The sequence below is a fragment of the Somniosus microcephalus genome, chromosome 2 (assembly GCF_052327205.1).
Source record: "Somniosus microcephalus isolate GS21.2 chromosome 2, FLI_Smic_1.0, whole genome shotgun sequence".
Lineage (NCBI taxonomy): Eukaryota > Metazoa > Chordata > Chondrichthyes > Squaliformes > Somniosidae > Somniosus > Somniosus microcephalus.
The window spans coordinates 273018662-273045365 of record NC_140988.1 but is presented as its reverse complement, the minus strand read 5'-3'; the positions used below and the strand labels follow the sequence as shown (position 1 = coordinate 273045365).

The 26704-nt window shown below is 47.4% G+C and overlaps 1 protein-coding gene across 5 annotated transcripts in view; it reads right to left on the bottom strand.

Annotated features, from left to right (window-relative positions):
* LOC147123403 (ADP-ribosylation factor-like protein 15) overlaps positions 1-26704 on the bottom strand; it is a 430360-nt gene that overhangs the window by 209936 nt on the left and 193720 nt on the right. For 4 of the 5 annotated variants that reach the window (XM_085972453.1, XM_085972480.1, XM_085972463.1 and 1 more), the window contains one exon: positions 23403-23611. In XM_085972453.1, the coding sequence (XP_085828579.1) occupies positions 23403-23611 (209 nt within the window). Of the gene's footprint in view, positions 1-278; positions 6596-23402; positions 23612-26704 lie in introns of those variants that run through there. The other variant, XM_085972472.1, reaches the window with a different exon arrangement.

Here is a 26704-nt window from a genome sequence, read left to right as displayed (position 1 = left end):
GCCCCGTACACGGCCACAGGTGCAGGAGCCCCGGTTACACGGCACTTGTGCAGGAGTCCCGGTTACACGGCCACAGATCCAGGAGTCCCTGTTGCACGGCCACAGGTACAGGAACCCCGGTTACACGGCCACAGATCCAGGAACATAGAAACATAGAAGATAGGAGCAGGAGTAGGCCATTCGGCCCCTCGAGCCTGCTCCGCCATTCAATGCGATCATGGCTGATCATCCAAATTCAGTACCCGGTCCCTGCTTTCTCCCCATACCCCTTGATCCCTTTAGCCTTAAGAAATATATCTAACTCCTTCTTGAATATATTTAATGAATTGGCCTCTACTGCCTTCTGTGGTAGAGAATTCCACAGGTTCACCACTCTGGGTGAAGAAATTCCTCCTCATTTCTGTCCTAAATGGCCTACCCCTTATCCTTAGACTGTGACCCCTGGTTACACGGCCACTAATATATAGTAAAACTTACCTGAACCTGCTCCTGAATTTTGCCGGTTGAGAGAGGTTTCCGGATATTTAGGTGCCGGTTAAAAGAGAGTTTCCTGAAATTTATTAATTTGTGATTTATTATCAGAAGATCTACTCTGAGAACTGGTATTGAGATGTTGCACTGCATTAATGTCATTCTACTGCTTCTTCAATATTGTACTCGTAACTACAGCACTGACTACAGAGTGAAGTGGCTGAAATTAAATCTGTGGAAAATCTCTATTAAATAACAACTTAAGGGAGTTTTGTGTGATGATAGTTGAAGCTGCACATTTCTGCCAACTCTCTGAAGTATTTTAAGCTGCCACAACAGGATGCTGTATCCACATAGAATCCTCAAAATAACGAAATGTCAGATGCAATAAATATTGAAAGCTTGATCCAATGTTACTGTAGTTTATATTTTGCTTTTAATTTCCATCAAGCATTTAAGAATTGGGGTATCAATTGGTTATAATACAAGTTTAGTGTACATATAAATAACAAGCAACCCTGGTTGTTTCATCTGTCATTTAAAAAAAATCTTAATCTGCATCAAGTACTGTCAAAACCATGTATAACACAATTAGTTGCATTGGAAAACCCCACCTAATCTACCCAAAAATGTCCTTTGACCCCAACCTCAAAAGAGTAAACTCTGCCTCCAGTGTACAAACATGCATTTTCCAGTCAATACTAATTTATGTTAAATTATAGATCATTTTGCACTGTAATTGAACACATTTCACATAGATCCCTTACAGATGTACAGTGAGGAGACCTTCCTTTCACCAGACCGGGCTAAAATTTAGAGCCAGACTGCAGAGATGAAAAACTACTGTGCTAATTTACTGTACAGGAAACTTTCGATTAACCGGCCCCTAAATAACCGGAAATGTCGGTTAACCGGCAAAATTCAGGAGTAGGTTCTGATAACTTTTATTACTTGCCTTGCTCCATGTGTTGCTGTGCAAGGGTGTGGCTGCAGCTGTTGCTAAGCTACAGAGACGCTTGCAACTTGTGGCCATTGTTTTGAACCTGTTGCTAAGCAACAGGGTTTGTTGCTTTTACTATAGCGTTCGGTTATCCGGAATATTTGATGAACCGGCACCACGTCGGTCCCGTCCGTGCCGGATAAAAGAAAGTTTCCTGTAGTATTAGGATAGTGGACATGTGGAACATAGAAGATAGGCGGAGGAGTAGTCCATTCGGCCCCTCGAGCCTGTTCCGCCATTTAATGAGATCATGGCTGATCATCCAAATTCAGTATCCTGTCCCTGCTTTCTCCCCATATCCCTTGATCCCTTTAGCCTTAAGTGATCGCTTTAGCCTCAAGAACAGACTCCCAACAAATATAGTTAGTTCTGGGTAAATTGACACATTTTGAAGGGAGCTGGATTGATATCTGTTGAGATGATGATTAATGGCTCTAGAGATAATAAAAGCCTCTGCCGTTTCTCTCCCTTCCCCAAGACCACCGGGCCAAACTTTCTCTAAGGTTCCACCCTGCCCTAGCCCTGAACCCGCATCTTTCTCTAATTTCCTTCCCATCTCCCTTCATGCCCTCTCCAAGCTCAGCTCATCCACAAGACCCACCTCCTGCTCCCTCGACCCTATTTCCACTAAAGCGCTCACCACCCAACTTCCCTTCCTGGCTCCCACTTTAGCTGTCCTTCTTTAGCCTCTCCTTCAAATCTGTCGTCATCACGCTCCTCAAAGAAAAAACAACCCTTGACCCTCAAGTCCTTGCAAACTACTGCCCCATCTCCAACGTCCTTGAAGGTGCGGTCGCCTCCCAAATCCGTGCTCATCTTTCCCGGAACTCCATGTTTGAATCCCTCCAATCAGATTTCCGCCCCTGCCACAGTACCGAAACGGCTCATTAAAGTATATCCTATGTGACTGTGGAAATGTAAACTATCCCTCCTCGTCCTTCTCGACCTGTCTACAGCCTTTGACATGGTTGACCACACCATCCTCCAATACCTCACCACTGTCGTCCAGTTGTCGCCCACGTTCTACCCTCCGTAAACTTGCGGCCATCCAAAACTCTGCTGCCAGTGTCCTAACTCGCACCAAGTCCCGTTCACCTAGAGTCATAGAATCTTGCAGCACAAGAGGTCATCATTCGGCCTGTTGTGCCTGTGCCGGCTCTTCGAACATGTTGTCCAATTTAGTCCCACACCCCAGCTTTTTCCCCAAAACCCGACAAATTAGTCCTCTTCAAGTGCATGTCAAATTGCCTTTCAAAAGTTACTATGAAATCCGATTCCACCACACTTTCAGGTAGCGCGTTCCAGACCTTAACAACCACTATGTGGAGAAATTTCTCCTCCTATCCTCTCCAATTCATTTGACAAATACTTTTAATCTCTGACCTCTGGTTACCGACTCATTTGCTGGTGGAAATAGTTTCTCTCTACTTGGTGTATCAAACCCCTCATTTTGAATACTTCCATTAGGTCTCCCCTTCATCTTCCCTGCTCCAAGGAATCCCAGCTTCTCCAATCTCTCCACATAAATGAACTCCCACATCCCTGGTATCATTCTGGTAAACCTCCTCCTCTGTACCCTCTCCAAGGCCTTGACATCCTTCCTAAAGTGTGGTGCCCAGAATTGTACATAATATTCCAGCTGCGGTCTAACCAGTGATTTGTAAAGTTTTTTTTTTAAATTCATTCACGGGATGTGGGCATCACTGGCAAGGCCAGCATTAATGGCCCATCCATAATTGTCCTCGAGAAGATGGTGGTGAGCCACCTTCTTGAACCGCTACATTCCGTGTGGCGAAGGTACTCCCACAGTGTTGTTAGGGAGGGAATGCCAGGCTTTTGACCCAGTGACCATGAAGGAACGGCGATATATTTCCAAGTCAGGATAGTGTGTGACTTGGAGAGGTTTAGCGTGATTTCCTTGCTTTTGAATTCAATGCCCCTATTTACAAAGCCAAGTATCCCATACGCTTTCTTAACTGCCTTACCAACTTGCGCTGCCAGCTTCAAGGATTTGTGAACATGCTCCCCAGGTCACTCTGCTCTTGCAACCCCTCTCAAAATAGTACCATTTAGATCATACTGCCTCTCCATGTTGTTTCTCCTAAAATGCATCATTTCACATCTTCAATGACCACTACCAACAGTCACACCACTGACCAAGCTGGCCAAATCCTGAAGGAAATAGCGGCAAGACTAGCCTTATGTCACCACCTTCAGGACATATTTGACCTCATCCTCAGCATCCTATCAGGAACACATCCGTCAATGCCAGCATTTATAGGAGTGACCACCACAGAGTAAGTCATCTCTAATGTGAGCACATCCTCCATGTAGTGTGGCATAACCACCTAGCTAAGTGGAACAGAGTAAAGATGCTCAAGCTGAGAGTATATCAGAGTGATCTGTAATGGAATGAGTTGGGAAGAGAGCAAGAGTCAAGGCCTTCTAATATGGGAATTTGCGGAGTGTGTGAATTAGATGTGTCGGGGGGGGGGGGGGAAGAGGAGTTGCTAGGTAGACAAGCTAATATTATACACAAGTAATATCAACCAAAAGTACAGCAAATTAAGTAAACCAAATAATGGCAGCACAGGAAGGAACAGTGATGTGCCATTCCTGCAAGATGTCGGAGTTTTGAGAAACAGGTGTTGACTCGGGCAATCATGTATGCAGGAAGTGTCACCAATTCACATTCTCAGAACCTAAGGAGGAGACAATCTGACATATCAGGGAAGGAGAGCAACTTCTAGAGCGAGGGTTCGAGAGGGTAGTCGCACCAATGAGAGTTAGGGAGTGGAGGAGGAAAGATGGGTGACCATCCGAAGGACGGGATGGCAGAAAGGAACAGTTGGAACAGGAGCGCCCAGAGCAAAAAACAGATTTTAAGCTCTAGCTTCCTGTGAGGAAGATGAAGACTCTGAGCAGGGCCATCAAATAAATATCAATGGCGCCAACAACCAAGTGATAGCTCAAAGATTAGCAACATAGCTAGAAATACAGCAGCACTAGGGATTCAATAGTTGGAGCGGCTGACATGATCTTTTGCAATACAGACGGACAGCCCAGGATGCTCTGATGTCCCCCAGGTGCTTGTATAAGGGATATATTGAATAGACTGGAAAAAATTGGGCAATGGGAGAATACTATTGTGGTGCACGTGGAAATCAATGATTTTGGTAAAGACAGGCCGAAAGTACTACAAAATGGATTTAGGAGATTAGGAAACATATTTAAGAGCAGTGGTAATATCGGGATCACTTCCCCAGCCATGCATTAGAATTAGGGAAATAATTTTTTTTTTTATTCGTTTATGGGATGTGGCATCGCTGGCAAGGCCAGCATTTATTGCCCATCCCTAATTGCCCTCGAGAAGGTGGTGGTGAGCTGCCTTCTTGAACCGTTGCAGTCCGTGTGGTGAAGGTACTACCACGGTGCTTTTATTTAGGGAGTTCCAGAATTTTGACCCAGCAACGACGAAGGATCGGCGATATACTTCTAAGTCAGGATGGTGTGTGACTTGGAGGGGAACTTGGAGATGGTGGTGTTCCTATGTGCCTGCTGCCCTGGCCCTGCTAGGTGGAAGAGGTCGCGGGTTTGGGAGGTGCTGCCGAAGAAGCCTTGGTGAGTTGCTGCAGTGCATCTTGTAGATGGTACACATTGCAGCCACGGTACGCCGGTGGTGGACGGAGTGAATGTTTAAGGTGGTGGATGGGGTGCCAATCAAGCGGGTTGCTTTGTCCTGGATCATGTCAAGTTTCTTGAGTGTTGTTGGAGCTGCACTCATCCAGGCAAGTGGAGAGTATTCCATACACTCCTTACTTGTGCCTTGTAGATGGATGAAAGGCTTTGGGGAGTCAGGAGGTGAGACACTCACTGCAGAATACTTAGCCTCTGACCTGCTCTTGTTGCCACAGTATTTACGTGGCTGGTCCAGTTAAATTTCTGGTCAATGGTGACCCCCCAGGATGTTGATTTTGGGTGATTCGGCGATGGTAATGCCGTTGAATGTCAAGGGGAGGTGGTTAGATTCTGGCTTGTTGGAGATAGTCATTGCCTGGCACTTCTGTGGCGCAAATGTTACCTGCCACTTATCAGCCCAAGCCTGAACATCGTCCAGGTCTTGTTGCATGCGGGCATGGACTGCTTCATTATCGGAGGAGTTGCGAATGGTGCTGAACACTGTGCAGTCATCAGCGAACATCCCCATTTTTGACCTCATGTTGGAAGGAAGTTCATTGGTGAAGCAGCTGATGGTTGGGCCGAGGACACTGCCCTGAGGAACTCCTGCAGCGACGTCCTGGGGCTGTGATGTTTGACCTTCTACCACCATTAGCATCTTCCTTTGTGCTAGGTATGATTCCCACCAGTGGAGCGTTTACCCCCCCGATTCCCATTGACTTCAGTTTTACTAGGGCTCCTTGATGCCACACTCGGTCAAATGCAGCCTTGATGTCAAGGGCAGTCACTCTCACCTCATGTATGGCTAAAGGAGTGGTGTCAGGAAGAGGGATTCCACTTTGTTGGCTACAAAGGGATGTTGATAAGATGGGGGAACAGGCTAAAAAGTGGCAGATGAAATTCAATGTCAGTAAGTGTGAGGTGATGCATTTTGGTAAAAATTAACAGCAGCAATTAAACTATGAATGGAAGTAGTACATCATGCAGTCACTCAAGAAGCTCAATACTATCCAGGATCGTGCAGTTCACTTGATCAGTGCCTCTGCCACCAGAAACAAAATCCATTTCCTCTACCACTGCGGCTGCATTATGTACTATCTACAGGATGTAGGGCAGCAACTTGCTAAAATTACTTTGATAGCAACTCCCTCCCTCGCAACCTCTACCACCGAGAATAACAAAAGCAGCAATGTCGCAGGAGCGCCATCACTTCTAATTCACACACCATCCTTACGTGGACAGATATCACTGTTCCTTCATTATTGCTGGGTCAATATCCTGGAATTTCTGACCGAACACCATCGTGGGTTCACCATCACCACAAGGACTGCACCAGTTCAAGATGGTCCAACATCAACTTAGGTAATGATGGGAAAATAAATGCAGCCTTTCCAGCATCATCCTGCTCTCTGGTATCTCATTGGTCAAATGTTCACCAAGTACCATCTGAAAAAGAGCATTAAGAACAAAATAAAAGAGAAAAGAAAAGCAGGACGGGGAAAAAAGAAGAGAAAAACACACCCACACAGACATACATCTGTGCTAGAAAAAAAATACAAGAGCTGGTGAGTAGAATGCAGGAAGCCCAAATACAGTACTGGTTTTATAGCAGTACCTTCTCTCCCAAAACACATGCACTAATTTTCAATCCTCTACTCAGCGAAGTACTGGCCCTATACTAATATAAGAACATCAGATAAGAACATAAGAATTAGGAGCAGGAGTAGGCCATACGCCCCCTCAAGCCTGCTCCGCCATTCAATAAGATCATGACTGATTATCTACCGAGGCTCCATTTTTCCGCCCGATCTCTATATCGCTTGATTCCTCTAGAGTCCTAAAATCTATCTCAGCCTTGAATATACTCAATGACTCAGCATCCACAGCCCCCTGGTGCACAGAATTCCAAAGATTCACAAACCTCTGAGTGAAGAAATTCTTTCACATCGCAGTCTTAAATGGCCGACCCCTTATCCTGAGACTATGCCCCTAGTTCTAGACTTTCCAGCCAGGGGAAACAATCTCTCGGCATCTATCCTGTCAATCCCCCTCAGAATTTTATATGTTTCAATGAAATCACCTCTCATTCTTCTAAATTCCAGAGAGTATAGACCCAATCTACTCAATCGCTCCTCATAGGACAACTCTCTCATCCCAGGAATCAATCTGGTGAACCTTCGTTGCACCACCTCTAAAGGCAGATATATCATTCCTTAGATAAGGAGACCAAAACTGTGCACGGTACTCCAGGTGTGGTCTCACCAAAGCCCTGTACAATTGTAGTAAGACTTCCTTACTCTTGTACTTCAACCCCCTAGCAATAAAGGCCAACATGCCATTTGCCTTCCTAACTGCTTGCTGTACCTGCGTGCTAACGTTCTGTATTTCTTGTACTAGACACCCAAATCTCTCTGAACACCAACATTTAATAGTTTCTCACCATTTAAAAAATATTCAGTTTTCCTATTTTTCCTTCCAAAGTGAATAACCTCACATTTCCCCATATTGTACTCTATCTGCCACCTTATTGCCCACTCACTTAACCTGTCTATATCCCTTTGCAGGCTCTTTGTGTCCTCCTCACAGCTTACTTTCCCACCTAGCTTTTATCTTCAGCAAACTTGGATACATTGCACTCAGTCCCTTCATCTAAATCATTAATATAAATTGTAAATAGCTGAGGCCCAAGCACTGATCCTTGTGACACCCCACTAGTTACAACCTGCCAATCTGAAAATGACCTGTTTATCCTTACTCTTGGTTTTCTGTCCGTTAACCAATCTTCTATCTATGCTAATACATTACCCCCAACCCCATGAGCCCTTATCTTGCGTAACAACCTTTTATGTGGCACCTTATCAAATGCCTTTTGAAAATCCAAATGTACTACATCCAATGGTTCCCCTTTATCTACCCTGCTAGCTACATATTCCAAAACGACTAAATTTGTCAAACACGATTTCCCTTTCATAAAACCATGTTGACTTTGCTTAATCATATTATGATTTTCTAACTGCCCGGTCACCACTTCCTTAATAATGGATTCCAGCATTTTCTCGACAACTGATGTCAGGCTAACTGGCCTGTAATTGCCTGTTTTCTCTCTCCCTCCTTTCTTGAATACTGAGGTTACATTTGCTACCTTCCAATCCACAGGGACCGTTCCAAAATCTAAAGAATTTTGGAAGATCACAACCAATGGGCATCCACTATCTCTGCAGCCCCCTCTTTTAGAACACTAGGATGTAGGCCATCAGGTCCAGGGGATTTGTCGGCTTTTGGCCCCATTAGTTTCTCAAGTTATTTTTCTCCACTGATATTAATGACCAAGTTCCCCACTCTCATTAGCCCCTTGGTTCCCCACTATATTTGATACTAGCTGGAGTGCCCGGCGGTGCCGAGGCTTTTTCGAGGGCATGTTGTTGTTGGAAGAGAGAGAGAGCGACTGGGGGGGTGGGGGGGGCGGAAGAGAAAGAGAGAGCGACTGGGGGGGGGAAGAGAGAGAGAGAGCGACGGGGGGGAAGAGAGAGAGCGAATGGGGGGGGAAGAGAGAGAACGACTGGGGGGGGGAAGAGAGAGAACGACGGGGGGAAGAGAGAGAGCGACTGGGGGGGGAAGAGAGAGAGCGACTGGGGGGGGAAGAGAGAGAGCGACTGGGGGGGGAAGAGAGAGAGCGACTGGGGGGGGGAAGAGAGAGAGCGACTGGGGGGGGAAGAGAGAGAGCGACTGGGGGGGGAAGAGAGAGAGCGACTGGGGGGGGAAGAGAGAGAGCGACTGGGGGGGGAAGAGAGAGAGCGACTGGGGGGGGAAGAGAGAGAGCGACTGGGGGGGGAAGAGAGAGAGCGACTGGGGGGGAAGAGAGAGAGCGACTGGGGGGGGAAGAGAGAGAGCGACTGGGGGGGGAAGAGAGAGAGCGACTGGGGGGGGAAGAGAGAGCGCGACTGGGGGGGGAAGAGAGAGAGCGACTGGGGGGGGAAGAGAGAGAGCGACTGGGGGGGGAAGAGAGAGAGCGACTGGGGGGGGAAGAGAGAGAGCGACTGGGGGGGGAAGAGAGAGAGCGACTGGGGGGGGAAGAGAGAGAGCGACTGGGGGGGGAAGAGAGAGAGCGACTGGGGGGGGAAGAGAGAGAGCGACTGGGGGGGAAGAGAGAGAGCGACTGGGGGGGAAGAGAGAGAGCGACTGGGGGGGAAGAGAGAGAGCGACTGGGGGGGAAGAGAGAGAGCGACTGGGGGGGGGAAGAGAGAGAGCGACTGGGGGGGGGGGGAAGAGAGCGAGCGACTGGGGGGGGAAGAGAGAGAGCGACTGGGGGGGGAAGAGAGAGAGCGACTGGGGGGGGAAGAGAGAGAGCGACTGGGGGGGAAGAGAGAGAGCGACTGGGGGGGGAAGAGAGAGAGCGACTGGGGGGGGAAGAGAGAGAGCGACTGGGGGGGGAAGAGAGAGAGCGACGGGGGGGGGAAGAGAGAGAGCGACTGGGGGGGGAAGAGAGAGAGCGACTGGGGGGGGAAGAGAGAGAGCGACTGGGGGGGGAAGAGAGAGAGCGACTGGGGGGGGAAGAGAGAGAGCGACTGGGGGGGGAAGAGAGAGAGCGACGGGGGGGGGGAAGAGAGAGAGCGACTGGGGGGGGGAAAGAGAGAGAGCGACTGGGGGGGAAGAGAGAGAGCGACTGAGGGGGGAGAGAGGGAGAGAGAGGGAAGGAGAGAGAGGGAAGGAGAGAGAGGGAAGGAGAGGGAGAGAGAGAGAGAGAGAGGGGGAAGGAGAGGGAGAGAGAGGGAAGGAGAGAGAGAGGGAAGGAGAGAGAGAGGGAAGGAGAGAGAGAGGGAAGGAGAGAGAGAGGGGGAAGGAGAGAGAGAGAGGGAAGGAGAGAGAGAGAGGGAAGGAGAGAGAGAGGGAAGGAGAGAGAGAGGGAAGGAGAGAGGGAAGGAGAGGCACAGAGAGGGAAGGAGAGAGAGAGACAGAGAGAGGGAAGGAGAGAGAGACAGAGAGAGAGAGAGGGAAGGAGAGGGAGAGAGAGGGAAGGAGAGAGAGACAGACAGAGACAGAGAGGGAAGGAGAGAGAGAGACGGGGGAGAGAGAGAGAGAGAGACGGGGGAGAGAGAAAGAGTAGAGAGACGGGGGAGAGAGAAAGAGTAGAGAGACTGGGGGGAGTATATATAAATTATATGAAAGTATATATTTATACACTCAGGGATATATCTGTTTATACACTGTATGGATAGATCTGTATTTTTGTGAACAAACATGAATGTTTTCCGATGCTTTGGCAACATAAGATGTAACTTGTCATGCCAATAAAGCGATTTGAATTGAATTGAATTGAATTGAATTGATAGAGAGAGAGACTGAGGGGGGAGAGAGAGAGTAGCGAGACTGGGGAGAGAGAGAGAGACTGGGGAAGAGAGAGAGACTGGGGAAGAGAGAGAGGGAGAGAGAGACGGGGGAAGGGAGAGAGAGACTGGGGAAAGAGAGAGATAGAGAGACTGGGAGAGAGAGAGAGAGAGAGAGAGAGAGACGGGGAGCGAGAGAGAGAGATTGGGGGGAGAGAGAGAGAGACTGGAGGAGGGAGAGACTGGAGGAGAGAGAGAGATGAGGAGAGAGAGAGACTGGGAAAGAGAGACTGGAGGAGGGAGAGTCTGGAGGAGAGAGAGAGACTGGGAGACTGGGGGAGAGAGAGAGACTGGGGGATAGAGAGAAAGAGAGAGAGAGAGAGACTGAGGGTTGAGAGAGAGAGAGACGGGGAGAGAGAGAGAAACTGGGGGAGAAAGAGAGAGAGACTGGGGGACACAGAGAGAGATAAAGAGATGGGGAGAGAGAGAGAGATTGGGGGGAGAGAGAGGGAGAGGGCTAGAAATTCGGTATCGCCCCGTTTGGAGAGGGAAGGAGAGAGAGACAGAGAGAGAGAGAGAGAGAGAGGGAAGGAGAGAGAGAGAGAGAGAGAGAGGGAAGGAGAGAGAGAGAGAGAGAGAGAGAGAGGGGGAAGGAGAGAGAGAGAGAGAGAGAGAGAGAGAGAGAGAGGGAAGGAGAGAGAGACAGAGAAAGAGGGAAGGAGAGAGAGAGAGAGACAGAGAGAGAGGGAAGGAGAGAGAGAGAGACAGAGAGAGAGGGAAGGAGAGAGAGAGACAGAGAGAGAGGGAAGGAGAGAGAGAGACAGACAGAGACAGAGAGCGAAGGAGAGAGAGAGACCAAAAACGAGCACTAAACTTCCTAAATCACCTCAAATCTAGCTCCCCAGACACCCTTCATTTCAAAGCCTTTCAGACCCAAGAGCTAAACCCAGAAAAGAGTCCCCTGAGTCAGCTGCTACGGAAACTAAGTACTCAGCCGGACCCTGACCAGCCCCAGACCAACACAGCCGCCCAAACACCAATCCGAGTGAACCAAATCATTAAAAAATGCAAAGAAACCTACCTGGAACATTGGAACAAAATAACCGAAAGCCAAAGCAGATTAGAATGTTACCGGGCCCTAAAAAGAGAATATAAACTGGCAGACTACCTCACGACCATCAGAGACACAAAACAGAGACAGACCCTCACCAGGTACAGACTAAGCGACCACCAACTGGAAATTGAAAAAGGCAGATACAAGAAATCCTGGCAGCCTAGAGAGAATAGAATATGCGATCAATGTCTGGCTGGCGAGGTTGAAACAGAAATGCATTTCCTCCTAAAATGCGAAAAATTCAACACATCAAGAAACATATTATTCAACAAGCTAAGCCAAACAACCCCAGATTTCAAGGAATTGGATGATCTGTCAAAATTGAGATTAGTCCTAGGAGAAGGAGACAGACCATACCTTGGGGCCAAATATGTAACAACATGTCACAACCTGAGGACTGTTTAAAATTAAGACTGTTTAAAATTAATATTGAACGTACCAAATGAAGTACAAAGACTGTTTAAAATTAATATTGTTTAAAAGTAATATTGTATGTACCCAACAAATGTCAAATCGATTGACACCTACAGAATGTTGGAAAACTGTACCTTTTTGCTATGTAAGCTTTGGCAATATGGTTCTCTGTAAACTTTCATGCCAATAAAGCATTTTAATTGGAATTGGAATTGGAATTGGACTGGGGGGAGAGAGAGAGAGACGGGGAGAGAGAAAGAGTAGAGAGACTGGGGGGAGAGAGGGAGAGAGAGAGAGAGACGGGGAGAGAGAGAGAGACTGGGGAGATAGAGAGAGAGACTGAGGGGGGAGAGAGAGAGCGACTGAGGGGGGAGAGAGAGAGACAGGGGGGAGAGAGAGAGAGAGAGTGGAGAGACTGGGGGGAAGAGAAGAGAGAGACTGGGGAGAGAGAGACTGGGGGGAGAGCGGGAGAGACGGGGAGAGAGAAAGAGTAGAGAGACTGGGGGGAGAGAGGGAGAGAGAGAGAGACTGGGGAGAGAGAGAGAGACTGAGGGGGGAGAGAGAGAGCGACTGAGGGGGGAGAGAGAGAGAGACAGGGGGGAGAGAGAGAGAGAGAGAGAGAGTGGAGAGACTGGGGGGAGAGAGAGGAGAGAGACTGGGGGGAGAGAGAGGAGAGAGACTGGGGGGAGAGAGAGGAGAGAGACTGGGGAGAGAGAGACTGGGGGGAGAGAGAGGAGAGAGACTGGGGGGAGAGAGAGGAGAGAGACTGGGGGGAGAGAGAGGAGAGAGACTGGGGAGAGAGAGACTGGGGGAGAGAGAGGAGAGAGACCGGGGGAGAGAGAGGAGAGAGACCGGGGGGAGAGAGAGGAGAGAGACCGGGGGGAGAGAGAGGAGAGAGACCGGGGGGAGAGAGAGGAGAGAGACCGAGAGGGGGAGAGGGCGAGCGACCGAGAGGGGGAGAGGGCGAGCGACCGAGAGGGGGAGAGGGCGAGCGACCGAGAGGGGGAGAGGGCGAGCGACCGAGAGGGGGAGAGGGCGAGCGACCGAGGGGGAGAGGGCGAGCGACCGAGGGGGAGAGGGCGAGCGACTGAGGGGGAGAGGGCGAGCGACTGAGGGGGAGAGGGGCGAGCGACTGAGGGGGAGAGGGCGAGCGACTGAGGGGGAGAGGGCGAGCGACTGAGGGGGAGAGGGCGAGCGACTGAGGGGGAGAGGGCGAGCGACTGAGGGGGAGAGCGCGAGCGACTGAGGGGGAGAGCGCGAGCGACTGAGGGGGAGAGCGCGAGCGACTGAGGGGGAGAGCGCGAGCGACTGAGGGGGAGAGCGCGAGCGACTGAGGGGGAGAGCGCGAGCGACTGAGGGGGAGAGCGCGAGCGACTGAGGGGGAGAGCGCGAGCGACTGAGGGGGAGAGAGCGAGCGACTGAGGGGGAGAGAGCGAGCGACTGAGGGGGAGAGAGCGAGCGACTGAGGGGGAGAGAGCGAGCGACTGAGGGGGAGAGAGCGAGCGACTGAGGGGGAGAGAGCGAGCGACTGAGGGGGAGAGAGCGAGCGACTGAGGGGGAGAGAGCGAGCGACTGAGGGGGAGAGAGCGAGCGACTGAGGGGGAGAGAGCGAGCGACTGAGGGGGAGAGAGCGAGCGACTGAGGGGGAGAGAGCGAGCGACTGAGGGGGAGAGAGCGAGCGACTGAGGGGGAGAGAGCGAGCGACTGAGGGGGAGAGAGCGAGCGACTGAGGGGGAGAGAGCGAGCGACTGGGGGGAGAGAGCGAGCGACTGGGGGGGAGAGAGCGAGCGACTGGGGGGGAGAGAGCGAGCGACTGAGGGGGAGAGAGCGAGCGACTGAGGGGGAGAGAGCGAGCGACTGAGGGGGAGAGAGCGAGCGACTGAGGGGGAGAGAGCGAGCGACTGAGGGGGAGAGAGCGAGCGACTGAGGGGGAGAGAGCGAGCGACTGAGGGGGAGAGAGCGAGCGACTGAGGGGGAGAGAGAGAGCGACTGGGGGGGAGAGAGAGAGCGACTGGGGGGGAGAGAGAGAGCGACTGGGGGGGGAGAGAGAGCGACTGGGGGGGAGAGAGAGAGCGACTGGGGGGGAGAGAGAGAGCGACTGGGGGGGAGAGAGAGAGCGACTGGGGGGAGAGAGAGAGCGACTGGGGGGGAGAGAGAGAGCGACTGGGGGGGAGAGAGAGAGCGACTGGGGGGGAGAGAGAGAGCGACTGGGGGGGAGAGAGAGAGCGACTGGGGGGGAGAGAGAGAGCGACTGGGGGGGAGAGAGAGAGACGGGGAGAGAGAGAGAGAGAGAGTAGAGAGACTGGGGGGGAGAGAGAGGAGAGAGACTGGGGAGAGAGAGAGAGAGAATGGGGGGGATAGAGAGAGAGACTGAGGGGGGAGAGAGAGCGACTGAGGGGGAGAGAGAGAGAGACTGGGGGGGAGAGAGAGAGAGAGACGGGGAGAGAGAGAGAGAGAGAGAGAGTAGAGAGACTGGGGGGAGAGAGAGAGAGACGGGGAGAGAGAGAGAGAGAGAGAGAGAGAGTAGAGAGACTGGGGGGAGAGGAGAGAGACTGGGGAGAGAGAGAAAGAATGGGGAGATAGAGAGAGAGACTGAGGGGGGAGAGAGAGAGCGACTGAGGGGGGAGAGAGAGACGGGGAGAGAGAGGGGGAGAGACTGGGGGAGAGAGAGAGACTGGGGAGATAGATAGAGAGAGACTGAGGGGGGAGAGAGAGCAACTGAGGGGGGGAGAGAGAGAGAGACTGGGGGAGAGAGAGAGAGATGGGGAGAGAGAGAGAGAGTAGAGAGACTGGGGGGAGAGAGAGGACAGTGACAGCGTAACACAAAGAATTCAACCCAACACAATCGTCGCTAAGCAAAAGGAAAAATATCTGTCATAATGGGCAGAAACAACAAAAACCCAAAGCAAACTCAATTGCTACTTGGCCCTAAACAGACAATACAACATGGCTGATTACCTGACCATGGTAAAGGATAGCAAACTGAGAAAAACCTTGACAAGGTACAGACTTAGTGAACATAGCCTGGCGATCGAAAAAGGCAGACACAGGCAGACCCGGCTACCAAGAGAGGACAGGATATGCTCTCACTGCAGTCAGGGAGTGGTGGAGACAGAGATGCACTTCCTCACAGCTTGTAGAAAATATCAGGGCATAAGGGAGAATTTCTACCCAAAATTCACAAAAATATGCCCGGAATTCAGAAATTTGAATGACGACCAAAAACTCCCATACCTACTAGGGGAAGAGAGAAATTGCATAACACTAGCGGCACACTATGTTACAGCTTGCCAGAAACAGAGGGACAACCAGTAAATATAAGAAAAGAGTACATATAAATTATATGAAAGTATATATTTATACACTCAGGGATATATCTGTTTATACACTGTATGGATAGATCTGTATTTTTGTGAACAAACATGAATGTTTTCCGATGCTTTGGCAACATAAGATGTAACTTGTCATGCCAATAAAGCGATTTGAATTGAATTGAATTGAATTGAATTGAGAGGAGAGAGACTGGGGAGAGAGAGAAAGAATGGGGAGATAGAGAGAGAGAGACTGAGGGGGAGAGAGAGAGACTGGGGGAGAGAGACAGGGAGAGAGAGAGAGAGAGAGACGGGGAAGGGAGAGAGAGACTGGGGGGGGAGAGAGAGAGAGACTGAGGGGAGAGAGAGACTGGGGGGGAGAGAGAGACTGGGGGGGGAGAGAGAGACTGGGGGGGGAGAGAGACTGGGGGGAGAGAGAGAGACTGGGGGGAGAGAGAGAGACTGGGGGGAGAGAGAGACTGGGGGGGAGAGAGAGACTGGGGGGGAGAGAGAGACTGGGGGGGAGAGAGAGACTGGGGGGGAGAGAGAGACTGGGGGGGAGAGAGAGACTGGGGGGAGAGAGAGACTGGGGAGAGAGAGAGACTGGGGAGAGAGAGAGACTGGGGAGAGAGAGAGACTGGGGGGAGAGAGAGAGAGAGAGAGAGCGAGCGAGCGAGAGAGAGACTGGGGGGGAGAGAGAGAGAGAAAGACTGAGGGGAGAGAGAGACTGGGGGGAGAGAGAGACTGGGGGGAGAGAGACTGGGGGGAGAGAGAGACTGGGGGGAGAGAGAGACTGGGGGGAGAGAGAGACTGGGGGGAGAGAGAGACTGGGGGAGAGAGACTGGGGGGAGAGAGACTGGGGGGAGAGAGACTGGGGGGAGAGAGACTGGGGGGAGAGAGACTGGGGGGGAGAGAGACTGGGGGGGAGAGAGACTGGGGGGAGAGAGACTGGGGGAGAGAGACTGGGGGGAGAGAGACTGGGGGGAGAGAGACTGGGGGGAGAGAGACTGGGGGGAGAGAGACTGGGGGGAGAGAGACTGGGGGGAGAGAGACTGAGACGGGGGAGAGAGACTGAGACGGGGGAGAGAGAGAGAGACTGGGGGGGGGAGAGAGAGAGAGAGAGAAACTGCGGGGAGAGAGCGACTGAGGGGGGAGAGAGAGAGACGGAGAGAGAGAGACTGGGGAGATAGAGAGAGAGAGAAACTGCGGGGAGAGAGAGAGCGCGAGAGAGACGGGGAGAGAGAGGGAGAGAGAGACTGGGGAGATAGAGAGAGAGAGACCTGAGGGGGGAGAGAGCGACTCGGGGAGAGAGAGAGACTGGGGGAGAGAGAGAGAGACGGGAGAGAGAGAGAGAGAGAGAGAGAGAGACTGGGGGGAGAGAGACTGGCGGGAGAGAGAGATGGGGAGAGAGAGGAGAGAGACTGGGGAGAGAGACGGGGGAGAGAGAGAGAGAGAGAGAGAGACTGGGGGAGAGAGAGAGACGGGGGAAGGGAGAGAGAGACTGGGGAGAGAGAGAGATAGATCGAGAGATGGGGAGCGAGAGCGGGATTGGGGGGAGAGAGAGACTGGAGGAGGGAGGGACTGGAGGAGGGAGAGACTGGAGGAGAGAGAGACGGAGAGAGAGACTGGGAGAGAGAGACTGGAGGAGGGAGAGTCTGGAGGAGAGAGAGAGACTGGGAGAGAGAGAGAGACTGGGAGATAGAGAGAGAGACTGAGGGGGGAGAGAGAGATGGGGAGAGAGAGAGAGAAACTGGGGGAGAGAGAGAGAAACTGGGGGAGAGAGAGAGAGAGACTGGGAGACAGAGAGATAAAGAGACGGAGAGAGAGAGAGGAAGAGGCCCGGCCCGAGTCACCCCAGCTGAGTAGGCTGGGCACAGTGAAAGCATTGATCTCTTTATGACAGCACAAAAACTGCTCTGACATCATAGCAGCTCTTCGACATCATAGTCACTCAATGCTAATGAGCGGATAATGAGCGGAATTTTGAACGTTTTTGGGATACCGTGGGCATGATTTTTGTCTGACGGAAAAGTAAATACGCCTATGACCGGTCCGTAATCGTAAGCTTTCTTTTGATGTGACGCGCGTGTCGGTACGCTCTATAACTTTCGAACGTATAGAGAATGGACAGACAGACAGACAGAAGAGGTCTTTTATAGATGTAGAAGATACTTTTTGTGTCTTCTGCTGTGAAGACAGGTACAAAATATTTGTTTAAAGTCTCTGCCATTTCCTTGTTCCCAATACAATTTCTCCTGTCTCAGCCTCTAGGGGACCCATGTTTATTTTCACTAATTTCTTCCTTTTTACATATTTATAAAAGCTCTTACAATCTGTTTTTATATTTTTTGCTAGTTTACTCTCATTCTATTTTCTCCCTTTTTAATCAACGTTTTGGTCATCCTTTGCTGGTTTCTAAAGCTCTCCCAAGCCTCAGGCTTACTACTATTCTTTGCAATATTATAAGCCTCTTTTAATCTCATACTAACTTCTTTAGTTAGCCACGGATGGATCACTTTTCCCGTGCAGTTTTTATTTCTCTATGCTGGCAATTTCAGCTCAGTGATATAAATGTGTTTCATTCATCTGCTAATATCACCAACAGTGATTCTAGGTTTAAATTTATTATAAAAATACAATTTAGATTATTTTGAGCTGTAGTCAGAACTTTTTGGTATTTGCTGCAGCTTTTGACTATTTATTCTTTCACATGCACAGGCCATTTTGAAAACCTTTATTGTAAATACAATTTAACTTGTACAAATGTTATGGAATTGGATAAATAGAAACCAGAAGCTTATTTCTCCACTTATATCTGTGTCTTGTAATGTGCAGATATTGAGGTTTATCAATGAATTTTCATCAGCAAAACAAACACTGGACCCAGATACCACCCTGGCCCACTCAATCCCCAACTTTGTCTTACCCAGGAACTTGTACCAGTAATAATTGTAAAAACCCTTGCTAGAAACCTATATAATATTACTCCACAGGACACCTCATTAGCGTGTCAATACACTGCATAACCAAACTTTCTGATGTATAGTTCTTTTAAAAAAAAAACTTAATTGCATGTTGGAAGTGCCACGGATAGCGATGTGGCATGGCAAGGAAGGGGGTATATTTCCGTTTGCAGACTACAGAGCACCTCTTTTCTGTTCGAGAAATATGAAGTATACATTAAAATACTTTTACAATGTACCTATTAACGTGCTAATAATTGATGGTCACGAACCATTAATGCATTTTCAGCACCTGCGCAAGGTTTATAAAACTTTATGAAGTAACAAAATACGTTATCCAATCCTTCCGGTAATCAGCTCCCTACCCAAGAACACTGATGCATGTTACAAATTGGCCACATAGACTTTTGTATGGGGTACCGGTTTCCCAATTTTTCCTTCATTGCGTAACATAACTAAGCAGAACCAATTATACACATCATAAAGCTTCTGTAAATTTACGATTGTCCCAAAAGCAAGCGCAACAGGAAATTCAACAGCCAGATTGTATGAATGCACATTCATCTGCTTTGTGAGCTTATTGCAAAATAAATCTGGTTCTGTTTCAGGAAAAAGCTCTATAAAAAATCTCTATAAAAAAATCATACAGCTTTACATGTTAATAGCTAGTGGCAGCCAGCTCATTTGTTCATTTCTACTTAGAGTATGCATAAAATTGAGTGTTGAGGGATACCATGCATCCAATGAGTATCCATAGTATCGGTCATACATCAATGTCACACTTGCAAAGTATCCATTAGCTAAAAAATCTTAACTTGGTCAAATATCTGGGAATTGGATATATAGGAAAAATTTGCAAGGCTATAGGCAAAGAGCGGGGAGTAGGACTAATTGGATAGCTCTTTCAAAGAGCCAACATAGGCATAATGGGCCGTAATGGCCGCCTTCTGTGCTGCAAGATTATATGATTATTCATAAAAAAGCAACAAATGACTTTTAACTGAACAATGTTGATTGCCTCAAATAAAGAGAGAAAAATTACCAAAAAGACCAACCAGGTCACACTAAAAAGCTACCAAAAAGTTCCATTCTATTGCATTCCTCAGGCACAGAAAGTTGCCAGAGAGCGCTTTACAGGGCAGAAACACAGTGTGGATACAGTAGGAGGGAAGAAAGGTTGGGGGAAAGAGGTAAACATAACCCAAGAGAAGGGTTTGTAGGACGCTTTTGAAAGTGGAGAAGGATGATGTTGCAGAAGTCAAAAGAAACTAGTCTTGATAACGGATCAGATGTTAGAAAGGATGCTGAGCTCACCGCGTACACCAAGATTCCACACCTCAGTTCAGCCCAAACAGCAACCACCACAAAAGCAACCAAGTTCCTCAGAATATTTATCCACATTAATTTTATGCCCATGTTGTTTTCACGCACGCAATTCTAAAATTTGGTTTACGGCATAATAAACACAAAAAAATTGAACAGTAGAAATCACAGTGAAGATCATGCACCAATGTTTAACAAGCTCGTACTACACTTGTACGTGCCAGATTCATGCAGGCGTTTACTCAGTTAAAATAAACGGGTTAATGCCTGCTTAAAAAAAGTGCGAACAGGCATATAGTATGTGAATAGAAATCCAGTATGTGAATAGTACCAGTGGATTTAGAGAAGCCTTGCCGCGTATCCCAACATCCCATCACCAATCGCCATTGGTGCCTTGGCTGTAGACATCCCTGGAACTACCACGCGCTCCAGGATGGACTGCTGTGCTGGAACGCCACTCAGTATGAAACTTTCTCCAAGACTGAACCTATCCTGCTCCCCTCCGACTGAAAAACTCTGCACTGCAGCCCTGGTGCCATTTCTCTCCATGACTGCTAATTCAGGCTGACCCTCCACTTCAGTATCCTGCAAGACCAGCCATGATCTTATTGAATGGTGGAGCAAGCTCGAGGGGCCTTATGGCCTACTCCTGCTCTTACTTCTTATGTTCTTATGTTCTAAGATCCAGAGTTGAGCTACAAATCCCTCCATAGTCCAAATTAGTTCTACCTACGCAACGCCTTCCAGCCCAGTGTGCTAATCCACATCCTCCACTCTTAACTCGGGCCTCCTTTGCATTTCCTCTACCTCACCGCCACCTTCAGTTATCTTGCCCCATAACTATGGAGGAGTCATTTTCTAACTACACACTTCTGGCAGAAAGCCTCACCCACCAGGAGCTTGAAGTTGAAAATGCTCTGTGAACTATGATAGCATTTCTAGATCAAAATAAGTCATTTCTAGCAGTTCCAAATATATATTTTGTAAGCCAAAATACTCTTGGCACCCACACTAAAAAAAAAGTGTCAATAACAAAGTTATTCATTTTTGGCACAATGAAAGAAATCAGGGATTACTTTATTGTACTCTTTCACTCTCTAGCCCAGATTTTAAACTTGGGGCAAGAGACAAGCATGGGGCAAGCGTGGAGCGGAAAGGTCGAGCGTCAGGCTCACCCCGAGCTCATCAACGCGAGGCCCAGGAAAGTTCAATTCACGGGACTCATTTAAATAAGTGAGAACTAACTCCTGCTTGAATCTGGCGTCAATACTTTGACGTCGTGGACAAAAGCTGGTGAAAGTAAGTTGGGGGGGTAGGGATCCGAGACAATTGCGGAAGGCCTGGGACAGGGGACACCCAAGTACTCCTTGTAGGGCCTGGCTGAGCACTTCTGCTCCTGGACAACAAGGAAACTTAAAAAAAAGACATTAACTTACCTTTCATGTCCATTGGGCACCTTGTTTTAAGGGGAACCTCTACAGGTTAAATGGTCTTGTCAATATTTACCCCAGGTTCACCCCTAAAAATAGTATAAAAGGAGGATCTGAAAAGCCCCTAGTGCAGATGGTGGAGTGGGGACTCCTGAGAGTGGATCTAATGCTGACTTTGGTCTAACACTCGTGGGTAGTTCAGGAAGAGAGAGGAAGAAGAGGAGCTGTTGGTGCAAGCCAGCCGTCTGTCCGATCGGGGCCAGTACTTGCTACTTGTCATGGCCGTATGTTTTTGCTGTATAATTAGTGTGTTATATCCAATTAAACACAACATACCCACCATATTGGTTTGCACTCGATCCTGATTATTTGAAAGACCAGCGATAATCTAAACTCAACGGTCATAAAAAGAGAGATTCTGTGGAATCAAATCTTCAGGCCAATTTAAGGCAATAAATCAATTGCCATGTTGAACCGTCAGATCAACACAATAATAGTGAAAACAGAAGCAACTGTTATTTTCTTGCATACAAGTAGAATTTGTACCAGGATTAAGTTGTAAGTAGTGGACTATTGGCCTACTTATTTAAAACAAGATACTGACAGCATGGTCAAAAGTGTAAAATATCTGCGCTCTTCCCATAATCAAAGCAAAAAGTCTGTGACATAAACAATAGGGTTAGACAAGTGCAGCCTTATTGCATAACTATTGGGTACGATAGCTTAGTGGTTATGATATTGGACTAATCACAGAATCACAGAAACCCCACAGTGCAGATAGAGGCCATTTCGGCCCATCGAGCCTGCACCGACACATATCCCACCCGATCCCCATAACCCCTACACCAACACATATCCCACCCTATCCCCGTAACCCCACGTATTTAATCCCCCTAACACTAAGGGTCAATTTATCATAGCCAATCAACCTAACCTGCACATCTTTGGACTGTGGGAGGAAACCGGAGCACCCGGAGAAAACCCACGCAAACACGGGGAGAATGTGCAAACTCCACACAGACAGTCGCCCAAGGCCGGATTCGAACCCGGGTCCCTGGCGCTGTGAGGCAACAGTGCTAACCACTATGCCACCACCAAAGAGAATAAAAGTTCTAATCCCAACATGATAGTTTGAGAATTTGAATTCAGTTTAAAAAAAACTGCAGACAAAAAAGGGATATCAGTAAAATCTATTGGATTGTCCTAAACACCCAACTGGTTCACTAATGCCCTTTAGGGAAGGTAACCTGCCGTCCTTACCCAGTCTGGTCTAGATGCGACTCCAGTCCCCAAACCGACATGGCTGGCTCTTAACTGCCCACTGAAGTGGCCTAGCAAGCCACTCAGTTGTATCACACTGCTCTGCAGTGACTCAGAAGGCCCACCACCACCTTCTCAGAGGAACTAGAGCTGGGCAATAAAAAAAAAACTCATTCTTGGGATGTAGGCAAAATTTTATTAGTTGATGCAAGTTGTGTTCAATATGCCATGCTTTGTGTGTTCCCTGCGAGACAGAACTGAGTCCTACATAATTAACTTCACAAAAAAAAACCCAGGTAATTCAATTTCACTTTTGTCAAAATGCTTTCTTTCAGGAATTAAGGTACATGGGGAAGGGTTATGTCCTACTGTGCTGAGTTCTAAATCTGAGTTGCAGGAAGCAGGGTCATGCTGAGCAGAGGCTATGTTGGTCAGAATGGTTGGGGCAGAGGGGAACAGAACTGATGAGCTGAACCACGTCAGCGCAGTGCTTGGCACCTCTGGGCAAGCAGAGGCCTGGGATTGAAATCTATTGCTAATGGCAAAGGATGGAAAAAAGGGGAAAAGCTTCCGAAATACCCTCATAAAATTAAAGTTTTATCAAAAAACGAGATAGATGCCTCAGTTACATTCCAAGAAAGCCAACATAATTTGTCGTAGCAATAAATCCTCCAAGAGTAAAATGACCATATTCTATGGCTGGCCAATAGTATAAAAGTTGAGACATTCACTACCATTTACTGTAGTCACAGACTTGAGTACGAGAGTACTTAAATTTGCCAGAAGTAGTTGTTAAATTTGAAAAAAGCTTGCTCATTTTGGATACGTACATGTATTTTAGAGGAGGGAAAGAGACAGAAATTTAAATGCTGAAAATAAAGATTTCCACCCCACGTGTGATGCAACACAAGTCATCAAGATCTATTTTTTAAAATCCATTAAAATACTGAGTAGCTTATGTTTTAAAATCTACAGCCTTTAACAGTTAGTTTCACTTTTCTATAATACTCGAAAACTAAATACAGTATAGCAAAACGGATAATCTTCTGAGCCAGATTAATTAGAGATTGTACAATGTCCATGAAGAATTATGGCATAACATTATTAAACATACCTCTTGTAAAGAACGTGCTGCTGGCTTGTCTTGATGGTTGGCTAATATTAAAAATGGCAAAGTGCACAGCTGTGGATGTTGAAGAGCTGAATGCAACTCATTCCGCGCAGTTTCTAGATCATCTTCAGATGACGCACTGTCTAGCACAAACACTACCCCTTGAGATCCTTGATAATATCGACTCCAGTATTTGCGTATATTGTCTGCCCCTTAAAAGAATTTAAAAAATGATTTAAAAGAAATTACATTCATTTACAGAAAATAAATCAATCTTGCTTCTTTAAAACACAATATTTTCTTTATCAATTACTTTACTAAATAATTGTTAGCATTTTCATAAAGGGAATTGTGAAGGAAGAAAAATTATTTTAGCATTGGATGCAGTTAGAATAACCCAAGTATTGCAATATCCGTTTTTGGATAAATATTAAGAGCTGAAATTCACAAATTTAAAATCGTATAAGAAATCGTCCAATTCTCATGCCAGGAAGGGCCCCCGTGATCCCAAATGCTCATGCATTTTAATGTTTATATTATTTGTTGAATTTGGACCAATTATCATTTGATAATGCCTACGCTTTTTTTTTTAGTTCAAAATGCTCATAACTACCTGTCCATCCATTTCTCAATTATGTCAAAAAGAATTGTGCCCTTTGTTGGGCACCTGGCTTTTTTTTAGAAACTACATTAATGCTTGCAATTTTTTTTTAAAGTACTTATTTTTCACTAGCACTAAGGATCGAGGCTTTTCAGTCCCATTACCAAAAGCTGGCCTCACCTTTAAATACCAAAACTTGTACCTCCCGCGGGTGCAAAAACCATGATTATACATGGAGTCCTGTATATGTGTAAATGGAATTGAAACATACATTTAAATAACATTTCTTATGCCTGTCGTGACTGTCTACGTCATTACTGTGCATTTGTCAATTATCTTATTCCACAGTGGCCAAGTGCTTAAGTCTGTTTTTCACATCCAATTGGTTATTTTTCAGTTTTGTTATTCACCAATCTTATTACACAAAATATTGCTTCCCAATTAAAATTCTACACAATCACATTCCTAGTCCAATACTAAAACCATCAACCACCCAGAGGTTATGAGTTCAAATCCCACCATGGCAAAATGTGAAACTGAATTCAATCAATCTGGTAATTTGTGGGCTAGCATCAGAAAAAAAAAATGACCCGAAACGCTGCCAAATCATCACAAAAACCCAACGAGTTAACCAATATCCTTCAGGAAAGGGAGCCTGGTACTCCTACCCAGTTTGGCATACATGCAAATCTGGTTCACACTGCGTGGATGACTCTTAATGACCTTTGAAGTGGTTCAGCAAGCTACACAGTTGTACAAACAATTGCTACTGAAGGCAGTAGCCCATCAACCCCTTCTCAGAACAACTAGCGATGATCACTATTGAGCCATGCCAGAATCATCCACATTCCGAGCAAATTAATAAAAACAGGAGGGGTGAAGCATATGTCAAAAAAAGGGAGAAAAAGGGGAAAAAATGCAAGAATCACGAGTAATGCCAGGAGATTCACCAATGCCTTAAAAAAAAACGTATTTATAGAATTTTCTTCTGCACAGATTTGGAATGTCCAGGTGGTTATTTTCTTGGTTTACGTTTATCTTTGGCACAGGTAACGGGAACATACAATTTTTCCATGACATTAGCCATATTTCTTCCAATTGCAACAAATCTGCTAATGTCTATCCTAGAGAAAAATACAACCCCTCTGGCTTACAAGAGAAAGACTTCTGCAGACTGGGCAAAATCCAACAAATGTTTAGGTTCTTGAGGTGAAAGTTCCGAGACAGAATGTTTATAACTCATTGGCTGTTCCAAGTATATTCATTATTGAATATGATCCAGAGGACCATCAGACAAAGTCACTTATTTGTTCTGGAAAATTCTCAAATCAGCTTTTTCTTCAGATAACATCACTTCAAATAGTTATGAAAAACAGATAGTTCACAGCATGTCCATTTTTAAGTTTTGGTTATAATCTGGTTAATTGTTTTAAAGTTTGTATAGTAACAAGTCAGAGGGACAGCAGCATAAATTGAGCACAAGGTTACAGGACAGAAATGGATGAGGAATGTCATTTGGCCCATCCTAGCTCAGCCATCCAGAAAGAACCCCAAAGGCTCCTCATCACAGCATTAGGTTGTTAATTGATCTCAGGTTTTCTTCCTCCACCTTGTCGATCCAGTTAACCATCTTAAATATTTCTATGAGGCCCCCTCTTTTGAAGCTGAATAGTTTGTTTATCCTGTCCTATACCTTCCCATCCAAACAGGTTTAACAGGGCAAAGGCAATACAAGGCATGAATTCAAGATACTATCAGCCAGGTGCAGTTCATTACATGTGACTAGTATTGTTCTTGGACCTTGGTACAAATCCAATCCAGAGAGAGAAAGAATATAGGTGTCCTCTTTCAGGGCATATAATTGAAAATCAAGCTGAATTCTAGTCGGATGGAGTGCATAGTACAAAAATGAGACACAAATGGAAATATCTTAAAACACTTGTACAGCAAAGTGCCCTGCTAACACTCCAGGTGATTTTTAACGGGGCATTTACCAGAGATATTGTTTTGTAGTGTCAACTGTGGCTCAGTGGGTAGCACTCTCACCTCTGAGTCAGAAGGTTGTGGGTTCAAGTTCCGCTCCAGAAACTTGAGCACAAAAATCTAGGCTGACACTCCAGTGTAGTACTGAGGGAGTGCTGCACTATCAGAGGTGCCGTCTTTTGGATGAGATGTTAAACTGAGGCTCCATCTGCTCTCTCGGGTGGGCACAAATACCCCACGGCACTATTGCAAAGAAGAGCAGGGGTGTTATCCCCAATCCTGGCCAATATTTAACCCTCAACTAACATCACTAAAACAGACTACCTGGTCCTTATCACATTGCTGTTTGAGAGAGCTTACTGTGCGCTAAGAAATAGCGAGGGGCGAAAAACATTAATAGGAGTGGTATATAGGCCTCCAAATAGTAAAATAGAGGTTAGGGAGGGCATCACGAGGGAAATTAGAGAAGCGTGCAATAAGAGCACAGCTGTCATCACAGGTGACTTTAACTTACATATAGATTGGACTAGCCTAATCAGTAAAAATAATGAGGAGGAGGAATTCCTTGAGTGTTTAAGGGATGGTTATCTGGATCAATATGTCGAGGAACCAACTCGGGAACAGGCTATATTGGACTGGGTACTGTGCAATGAGAAGGGACTAATCAGTAATCTTGTTGTACGGGGACCCTTGGGTCAGAGCGATCATAACATGATCGATT